Source organism: Bos indicus x Bos taurus, chromosome 29 (genome assembly GCF_003369695.1).
Source record: "Bos indicus x Bos taurus breed Angus x Brahman F1 hybrid chromosome 29, Bos_hybrid_MaternalHap_v2.0, whole genome shotgun sequence".
NCBI classification, from domain to species: Eukaryota; Metazoa; Chordata; class Mammalia; order Artiodactyla; family Bovidae; genus Bos; species Bos indicus x Bos taurus.
In genome coordinates, this window is record NC_040104.1 from 16503004 (window position 1) to 16512787 (window position 9784).

The 9784-nt window shown below is 51.2% G+C and overlaps 1 protein-coding gene across 7 annotated transcripts in view; it reads left to right on the plus strand.

The window, feature by feature from the left end:
- Nucleotides 1-8186, plus strand: part of NTM (neurotrimin) — a 964242-nt gene extending 956056 nt beyond the window's left edge. For 4 of the 7 annotated variants that reach the window (XM_027531737.1, XM_027531738.1, XM_027531744.1 and 1 more), the window contains 2 exons: nt 155-187; nt 6408-8186. In XM_027531737.1, coding sequence (XP_027387538.1) covers nt 155-187; nt 6408-6511 — 137 coding nt within the window. In that variant the 3' untranslated portion in view covers nt 6512-8186. The remainder of the gene's footprint in view (nt 1-154; nt 188-6407) is intronic. The other 3 variants (XM_027531742.1, XM_027531739.1, XM_027531741.1) reach the window with 1 other exon arrangement.
- Nucleotides 8187-9784: the final 1598 nt, after the last annotated feature.

The window sequence follows — 9784 nt, forward strand, 5'->3', positions numbered from 1 at the left end:
ACAGCAGAGGGGCACGTGTCCAAGGGCTGGGCTGTGGCCAGGACAGTACAGGGTCTGGGCCAGTTCAGCCTCCTCCCCTTAACCATCAGAGGGTAAAGTGAACGTCTCTGGCTGCTTTCTGCCTTAACGGTGGCTTGTTTTCCATTTCTTTTAGAAGTGAAAACCACAACTCTGCCCCCTGGGAAAGGTTGGTATGTTTACTTTCCAGGCAGCTGCTGCCTTGGGCTTGGGGGCGCAAGACTCATCGCCTTCTTGCAAGATGCGTTCTCTTCTGCGCTAACCCCAGGAGGCAGCCCGGTGGGGACCGCCTGACCTCGGGCCGGCCCTGTGTCAATTCAGATTAACCATCCCCAAGGCCATCGATTCTCCCTGGGTGCCTCCCCTGCAAAGTCTAACTTGTCTTTGCTGGCAGCACGAATGGGGACCTGTCAGTGCCCAGAATAGCTCCACGTCTGGGCTCTTCTGTAGCAGGCCCGCCTCTTTCTTTGCACACGATGCTCTCATGCAATGATCTTCTTGGACCTTGGCCTTGCATGCTGGCCTCTGCTTACCCCATTCTCTCTTTTTCTAACTTGGAGCTGGAAGGGAAGTGGCAGGAGGAAGGGGTCAGGGGAAGGAAGGGGGCGGTTCTTGGGCGAGTCACTTGGCTACGAATAAAAACTCATCTTATCCGGGGGCTTTCATTCCATCCAGATGTTTCCGATGGGTAAATCGACAGTCGTCACAGGTCTCCGGGACCCTGACAGTCCTGGTAATTAGTCTCTTCAGGCCTCCAGAGCTCGCTAATGAGACTGAGGAAATAAGGCCTTCCCCGCTGAGTGGAGGTGCTGCTAGATGGGGCACACGGACCTCCTCTGTGCGGCCGCATCACCGAGCAGATGGGCTGAGCTCTTACTCTGGCCAGCACGGGTTCTGAGAGGGCCTCGTGCCCAGAGCCCGGGATCCACAACCTGCCTGGACAGCAGGTCCTCCTCTCATGGGGATCTTCCTGTGCCGATCAGTGTGGGCAGGCCTGGGGTCCCCACCTTGCCCGGTACCCGGGCTGGGCGGGCCCTGCAGCCTCACTCTCTGCTGTCTTCTCCTCTGGAGATGTGAGTGGCCCACAAAGCCACAGCTCCAAGTCCATGAAAAGAAAATTGTATTTGGAGACAGAAATCAAGGGACCTTGGGGACATCACTTATGAGTGAGTTTCCACACATTAGAGCAGGAGATAACAGCCTTTATCTCCTACATGAGGGGCTTCAAGGGGCCAGAACCCATTTCCAGGTGCAAACACTCCACCTGGAATCCTAACCAATGTGGCCTTACCTCTGGGTATATCTTCCCTCAACCACTCGGATTTTCAGTGACTTGTATTGGGAATTGTTAGAAAAGTGGGGGAGAGGTGTTTGAAAGAAGGCAAAGTAGGAGAAGAGTGTTTTGCTTTGTTTTTAGTTTGGTTTGTACTTTTCTTTTTCAAGTAGAATTGTAAGAAAAAGCAAAACACACACAAAGTAGGTATAGACACGTCAGCAGGGTCACTGTTCTGGCCCCTTCCTTCCTTCAACTAATGTTTGTTAAGTACTTGCTGAGGGCCCAGCTGGGCACAGACCCTGCCCTTATGAAGCTCACAGCATGGAGGAGGAGACACATGCGAGACTCATGAAGGGAACTGTAGGACGGGTGTGTATTTTAATAGTGGGATGTGTATGGTGTGGTAGAAAGGAACAAAGCAAGTCAAGGAAGGCTGCCTGGAAGAGGTGGCTGAGGCCAGATCAGAACCTGGAACAAGGAGTAGAAATTAATCTAGTGAAGAGTATTTCAGGCACAAGGGGTGATGGTGGGAAGGAAAGAGAATAGGCTGGAAAGTGCACACTCATGTATACACATATGTGTGTTGCTGATGTTGTGTGGAGTGGGAGCAGAGAGAGCCCAAGGCACACGTGTCCAAGAGTGAGGCTAAGGAGTCAGAGCAAGCCTCTGAGTGTCCTACGGAGCAGCTGAGAGGTTTCCCAAAGGCCAAGGGAATCGAATCCATTAGTGGTTTGGTCAGCTTGGAATCACAGAAACATCAGCCTGGGGTTGGCATAAGGAGTCAACACAGAAAGTCCAGGGTGGGTGGTAGACAGCTGGTGCGTGGACTCTGAGAGGATGCGAGGAGACCCCGCCTCAGGTTTCTCCAGGAACCACCACTGTTTCCTTCTCCAGGGCAGCTGTGTCCAGAGAGATGCTGGGTGGGGAGTAGGAAGGGATGGGGAGGTGAGGTCCTGCTGGGCCAGGGGGGCAGGCGGTGTCCAAGGGGGCACCAGCCCCACGGACACACCTGGGAGAGGAGGGAAGCTACAGAACATCATACTCTGAGCTCCCTCCCCACTGCCTCACTCCCAGCAGGCATTTCATCTCTTCTCTGGGAGGCATTCTCTGATATGGGGGATCAGGGCCCTCCCCACAGGCTCCCTGTGTGCATCCCAGTAGGCAGCAGAGCATCCAGGAGCCCCAGGGGACTAGGAAGAATCGGAACACAACATGCACCCCAGATACCCGCCACACCGCAGCCATTGCCAAGTGCCCGGCGTGTTTGCCAGCTCCCAGCTGCCTCCCGCAGGGCGCTGCAGACTCCCTGGCCAGCAGACAAGGCTTCTGACTTTTCTTGCCTGGCCAGATCCCTGCTGGGCTGTCTGCCTGGCGTGTGCATCCTCCTTCCACCTCCCTGGAGAAGTGCGGTCCCCGCAGCCCAGAGGGGTGGAGGGCGGCAGGGGCAAAAAGCGTCTCCATGCGGGAACTGGCATCGTCCCCCTTTTCCTACCAGGAGCCGGAACAGGAGGGCCACGCTGGGATGAGTGGGGAGTGAGTTTCAAAGCTGTGTGAGCCAGTGTTCAGGAGAGAAAAGAGGTGAGAGAGGAAGGGAACCCTTCGTGAATTGCCTGTGTGTCCAGACACGTGAGCAAAGTGAGCAAAACACACTTGGAATCATGGGCAGTGTGCCTGGGGGAGGGCCATGCAGCCACCAACCCTCCCATCACACTTGGAACCTGGCTCCCAGGGACCCAGAACAAACTCCCCGTCTCAGAGTTGGCCTCGGGCAAAGGTAGGGCTCTCCTGCCAAGAATCTTGGGGTGTCCCAGAGTGGAAGGGTGTCCTCTCTGGGGGCAACTTCTCTCCTGAGATTCTGAAGAATGCTGTATAGAGTCAGCAGTGACTGGACATAAAAGCTGGGGTCTCTGGTGATGATCTGTATAGAAACAGGAGATAGATTTTAGAAGATGCAACCAATTTGTGATCAATGGTCAAGGATAAGCAAATCTGAAATTGAATTACAAGTCATCCGGAGCTTTGGAGGTTTGCAGGGGTGCCCCTTTGTCACAGGTATGCGGTGGACTGGGAGAGGGAGTTAAGTTTTATGTCACCCAGACACTTACCTCCCTGGTGGGGAGCAGAGGAGTCATCTCTTGTCCTTCTCCTCGGGAGAACTCGCTCTGCCAAGGAGTTCTGGCCTCAGGAGCCCTGCGGTTGGGGAGGAAGAAAATTTCCTGTATCCTTCTAGGTTCTTCTGGCTGGCTTAATAATTAAGTTGACATGAAACAGAGTAACAGGAGAAAATAAAATACAAATTTAATAATGCATATATACATGAACAGAGAAGGAAATGGCAACCCACTCCAGTACTCTTGCCTGGAGAGTCCCATGGACTGAGGAGTCTGGTGGGCTGCTGTCTATGGAGTTGCACAGAGTTGGACATGACTGAAGCAACTTAGCAGCAGCAGCATATACATGAAAGGGGTTCCCCTGGTAGCTCAGTGGTAAAGAATCCACCTGCAATGCAGGAGACACAGGAGATTCAGGTTTGATCCTTGGATCAAGAAGATCCCTTGGAGGAGGGCATGGCAACACACTCCAGTATTCTTGCCTGGAGAATCCCCTTGGACAGAGGCACCTGGTGGGCTACCATCCATGGGGTTGTGAAGAGGCAGACACGACTGAGCAATTGAACTCACACGAACATGGAAGAGACAAGGAAACCTGATGCACTCACCAAAGTGTCCCAAACCTTAAACTTAAATACCGTCTTCAGCTAAAGAAAGAAGAGGATGCTGGGAACAGGGAGTTAGAACTTCAAAGGGAGAGGAGGCAATTCACATGGAGATGGAAATGCCGCTGTGGGGTGGCAGTTATTGGTGGGCAGGCAGAGATGGACACAGAGGGGAAGGCTAACAGACAGATTCTGCAGGTTCCTCCCTGTCGCCACAGCCAGTTCACACTGTGGTTACCTGTGGTGACAGCTCTCTCCCTGGAACGGGTCCTCCTTCTACATTCTTTACCCAGTCAGGTGTTGTTTTTGTTCAGTCGCTCAGTCTTGTCCAACTTTTTGCGACCTTATGGACTGCAGCACACCAGGCTTCTCTGTCCGTCACCATCTCCTGGAGTTTGCTCAAACTCAAGTCCATTGAGTCAATGATGCCATTCAACCATCTCATCCTCTGTCGTGCCCTTCTCCTCCTGCCTTCAATCTTTCCAAGCATCAGGGTCTCTTCCAATGAGTCAGCTCTTCACATCCGGTGGCCAAAGTATTGGAGCTTCAGCTTTAGCCTCAGTCTTTCCAATGAATATTCAGGGTTGATTTCCTTTAGGATGGACTGGTTGGATCTCCTTGTAGTCCAAGGGACACTCAAGAGTCTTCTTCAACATGACAATTTGAAAGCATCAATTCTTTGGTGCTCAGCCTTCTTTATGGTCCAATTCTCACATCCATATACGACTAATGGAAAAACCATAGCTTATACCATGCAGACCTTCGTCGGCAAAATGATGTCTCTGCTTTCTAATACCCTGTCTAGGTTCATAGCTTTTCTTCCAAGGAAGATCAAAGCTTCTTCCTCAGTCTTGAGCCTTGACTGTTCTCAGCTTAAAATAATCTGTGTGCCAAGAGATACTTTGGGGTGGTGAGTCACCACCCTTCACTGAGAAGCAGCAGCAGAGACACAGAGGCTGGATGACCTGGTGCATTTCAGACTCATAACTGTTCAAGGGTAGGCTTAGGTTAGAAAAAGAGCTTTGTTCCAAAGGCCTAGGAAAGAAATCATATGGGCATTGCTTCCAGGCTAGGAGTTCTAAGACTTGAGAACATAGTTCCATATGGCATTAGGGAGCCTGGCTTGATGGTAAACTGTATTAGCCAGAATTGTCTCCATGTCCAGCGTCTGAGTCAGGCAAGCAGGTCTAGCTTTGTCCCTTCAACCTGGTGAGGATGTGGACTTAGAGGGGGCACCGGCTTCAAATGCCTCTACTAAATCCAGTGATAGCATCACCGACTCAATGGACACGAATTTGAGCAAACTCCAGGGAGACAGTGAAGGACAGAGGACACTGATGCGCTGCAGTCCATGGGGTGGCAAAGAGCTGGACACGACTGAGCAGCTGAACAACGGCAACACAGTCCAGTGCAACAGAGGCTGCCAGAGCAAGTGCTGTCTGAGAAGACGCCTTGCTTCATTAGGCGCCTAATTCATTTGGGCATCCAGACGTGTGTGTACTGTTCATGAATCCTAACTACATTTGTCATTGGAGTTCATGGTCATGGGGCTCAGGGAGCCGGAAAGCTTAAATGATAGGGAAGCTGCTGGAGAGTGTTATGACCTCATAGTTACCTTGCCTCCCAAATCTGGCTCCATCTCCAAGAGTCTCTGTGTGCAGGCCAGGCTGCTGTGTGGCTCTTAGAGAAAAGCGCCAACCATCTCCCCTCAACAGACACATGCCATGGCACGCTCTGCATCCCTCTGTCCCTGGAAATCTTCCTGTGTGCACAGCCAGAGGCCACCTGTCTCTTGGCTTGATCCCACCTCATGGCAGCTGGTTTTGACCTTCTCAGCCTGTGGAACTTGAGGGAGGTCTGATCTTAGCTGGTCTAGATGGGGGAGAGGCCAAGAGCAGTCCTGAAATACAGTGATTAACAGAAGCAATGCCAAGGCTGCGGCAGCATCTTCAGGGGTATGGTCAGTGTGTCCACCAAGTCCTTTCCTGCAGGACAGGTGGAGCAGCTGAAGGGCCACGTGGATGTTTGAGGCGGGCAGTACTCAGAGGGGTTGGACCATGATGTAGACGATATAGGGATTTCGCCTTACCGAAGCTCTGGGTAGGGTGTTCATGAATCCACCACCTTCTTCTTGAACCTGCCCCCTGAGCCAGGGCCTCAGCGTGTTCTGATGGCAGGGGAGTAGCGGCCACCTGCACACTGAAACCCACACCTCTCAGCCCCTCCCTGCACGGGCGGACTCCCCATCACCTAGCTGTGTCCTCGGGATCAGGCTGTGGAGGGTTCATTCCCCATGCAGTCCCAATGTGTGGACCTGGGGCGCTGGAGGCTCCTGGCTGGAAAGGCGCCTCCATGAGGCAGGGTGCCTGGCTCATGGCAGGTGTGTTCTGTCTGCAGGCCCTGGTGCCGTCAGCGAAGTGAGCAATGGGACGTCGTCGAGGAGGGCGGGCTGCCTCTGGCTGCTACCTCTCCTGGTCTTGCACCTGCTCCTCAAATTTTGATGTGAGAGCCGCATCCCCAACGGGGAGGAGCCGCCGCACCGCCAACACGTCAGCGATGGCAACCGACAGCAACAAGGCGAGCACCCCTGTTCTAAAGCAGACACGATCCCACCAAATTCAGACAACAGAGCCGAAGGGGACACAAATTCGAGGGAGGGGAACAAAGAATGCTCTGGGAAAACGAATTGAATGAGGACACTGGAAATCACCGTGCAGATACCTAGGTACAGCCAAGTTTTCTTTCTTTTTCCAAATGGGAAGAACACCCGTGGCTCTGGACCCACCCGTAAACTGCATGGCGTGACCTCTGTTACCAGGCGGGCAGGGGCTCAGCCGCTCTGCCCACCACAGTGCCCCCCCACCAAGGAAAATTCTGGAGTTCGGCCACCCCAAATTCAACCATTCCATAGAGAAGAACTCAGAGGGAGGCGAGCGGGCCCGTTCCTGGACTGTGTCCCTATGTTGCGTGTGTGATGAAATGCAGCATCAAAAAGATAAATAAAAAGGAAAAAACAAGACAGCCTGACAGCTACAACAATCCCACAATCAACAGTCACAAAAGATATTCTTAAACGTTCTTTTTTTTTTTTTTCCATTTTACTACATGGACATCATGGATAATAAGGGATTCTGATTCATTGTTAATTTTATTAATTATATTTTCTGATATGAGTCTAAAACTTAGTGCAAAAACAAGATAAAACTAAAAAAAAAAAGTACACAGATGAAAGGGGTGAAGGGAAGTGTGTTTGTTAAAGGTTAGACGTGAATAGTGTACTTCTTACCTAGGTTTACAACTGGTGGACCACACACCAGGCACTGACCACCTGGTGAGGATTTGGCAAATCCACCAAAAAAAAAAACAAACCACATACAATTTAACCAACATCTCCACCAGCGCTACAGATTTCTTCTTATTCTGTGCATTTAATGCAGACAATACTATGCTTCTACATGCTGTTTAGAAACGGAAGGGTGACCTGCACTGTATCTTGAGTTTGCTGACAATGCTTCTTTTGATGACATATATTATATAGTATATATATACATATATTTTTTTTGTTAGAGTTCTAGCCATTTTCTTTCTCAGCAGGGTCCTTTCTCAAACATTACTGCATGCTGTATATGGCGTTAGCTGTGTGTTGCTCTTCTAAAAGATGATAGAGTTTACTGGTAATTGTGTAATCAGCTCCTGCCTTTTTATTTTCTTGGGTTATTCACATGTCAGAGACATTTCTAAAATGCGAAAAGAGAAACCAAACACTAACACCAGGCACAGCATCTTTTCCAGGGGCGGCTCTCGGACACGAGGGCTAATGCGGGAGGCCCGGCTTCTCCAGCAAGAGCCCCGGGTGTGGACAGACAGCAAGCAGCCGAACCAACTCCGCAGTCAGTAACCACTCGCTTTAGCCCGTCATGGGAATCTAGGATGCCTTTGTGACCGCTGGAGAATCGAATCCTCTTGGTTTATTTTATTTAATTTCCCACCTTTGTGTGCGTGTGTATGAAAGAGAAGAAAAGGCAGTTTTTAGGTAAACTTTTCTTCGTCCCCCGAAGTCTGGGAACCGGAGGGGCCTCGGGGAGGGGTCCTGATGTGGTAAGGGAAGGTGGGATTGGGGGCTGGGAGGGAAGGGTTGTCTCTGACTTGACATTAAAAAGTGTTCCATGTCCCTCTTCACCTGGTGTGGTACCTCATTGTCAAGCAGGGGGTGTGGGGGAGCAGAGCCTGCCTGGCTCAGGCATGAAGGAGGGGTCGGGCTCCTGACTCAGGCTCTCTGGCCCCCTTGGGGGTGGAGTGGGGCTCCCTGTGGCGTGGGCTCTGACCACAGGCAGGGGGTCGGGAAAACAATCCTCCATTACAAGCAGGGGAGGTGAGGCTCTGGCGACTGCACCTCCAGTGTCTTCAGGAGGACCTGCTATGTCCACAGCTCCCCTGGTAACCCAGATGGCAAGTCCAGGGACAGCTTTCACATATGATTACTTCCGGGTGCAAAGTGCAGCCATCGCCCCCCCCAAACATCTGAAATATTGTGCGTGAGTATTGACAAATTGGCCAGTGTGTCGGGGACTTGCCATCCAAGCCTGCCTCCCAAACCTTGCCTCTAGCAACAAATTAAGAGAAAAGGTAGGTGTTAATGCAGAATAGTTTTCAGATAAGTCTAACCTGTTGTGATTCTGGGATTTCAATAAGCAGCTGGAGAGTCGCTGAAAGGCAGAAATGAGGTCGGAGCTGAACCATGCAGGGATTACTGTGCTGTGTCCTTGGGGGCCAGTCCCACCCGAGAGGAGGAAGTGTCGGAAAGCAGTCGTTTCATTTCCAGCAGCTCCTGGCAGCTTTGAGAAAAGCTTGTTAACTTCATGTTTCTTTTTTTTAAAAAATTCTTTTCTTTTTTTCATATTCTTTCCCACTGGTTTATCACAGGATCTTCAACACAGTCCCGTGTGCTCTACAGTAGGACCTTGTCCTTTATCCATTCTAAATGTAACGTTTTTGCATCTCTTAACCCCAAATTCAGTCCGCCCTTCTCCCACCCATCCCGCGTCATGTTTCTTTGTGCCTTTTCTGACCTCCCACCTCCGCCAGCAGGTGTCAGATTCTCCAGCTTCTTCCTGGCAGCGTGGTCTGAAAAAGTCTGACCAAGCCTTGCAGATCTGGGCTGCCCTGCAGTCATTCTACCCTATGTCTCAAAACCGCTAAAGGCAAGGAGCTTGTCTCCTTCCAGTGAGAGTGGGTGAGATATACTAGCTTCCGTGTGACCAGAGCTTCTGTAGACACGGAGGACCAGAGGAATTCCATGCAGATTGTGCGTCACAGGAATAGTGCAGGAAAAAGGCAGATTATTTCCATACTTCTCAACTTGCACCCAGAACCGCTCTGAATAAAACGTACCAGGGCACTTTGCAGTCTTCTCAGACCTTGCCGGGATGAAAGCACAGCATGACAGGTAACCTCCATGTGATTCAGAGCTTTCTTGTTCAGATTTACTAAGCATGATTTACTTCACGCATCACCATCCTCCCAGGAAGGATTCTATCTGTCGTGACCAGCTCTGTAAAGTGATACCGATGAAGAAGCTTTCATTTACCTAGTCACCATTTCCATAGCCCTTCCTATCTCGAGGCTCTTTAGAGCTGTGGTCATTCCCAAGCGTGTGTCTGATAGAACCAGCTTTGCCATGACCTCTGGCCTCGGCAGCTGGGAGAGCTCCCTGCCCTGCCTCCAGAGGGTTTCTTCTCTTCTTCTGTTTAGTGCAATGCACAAGTCGTGAACTG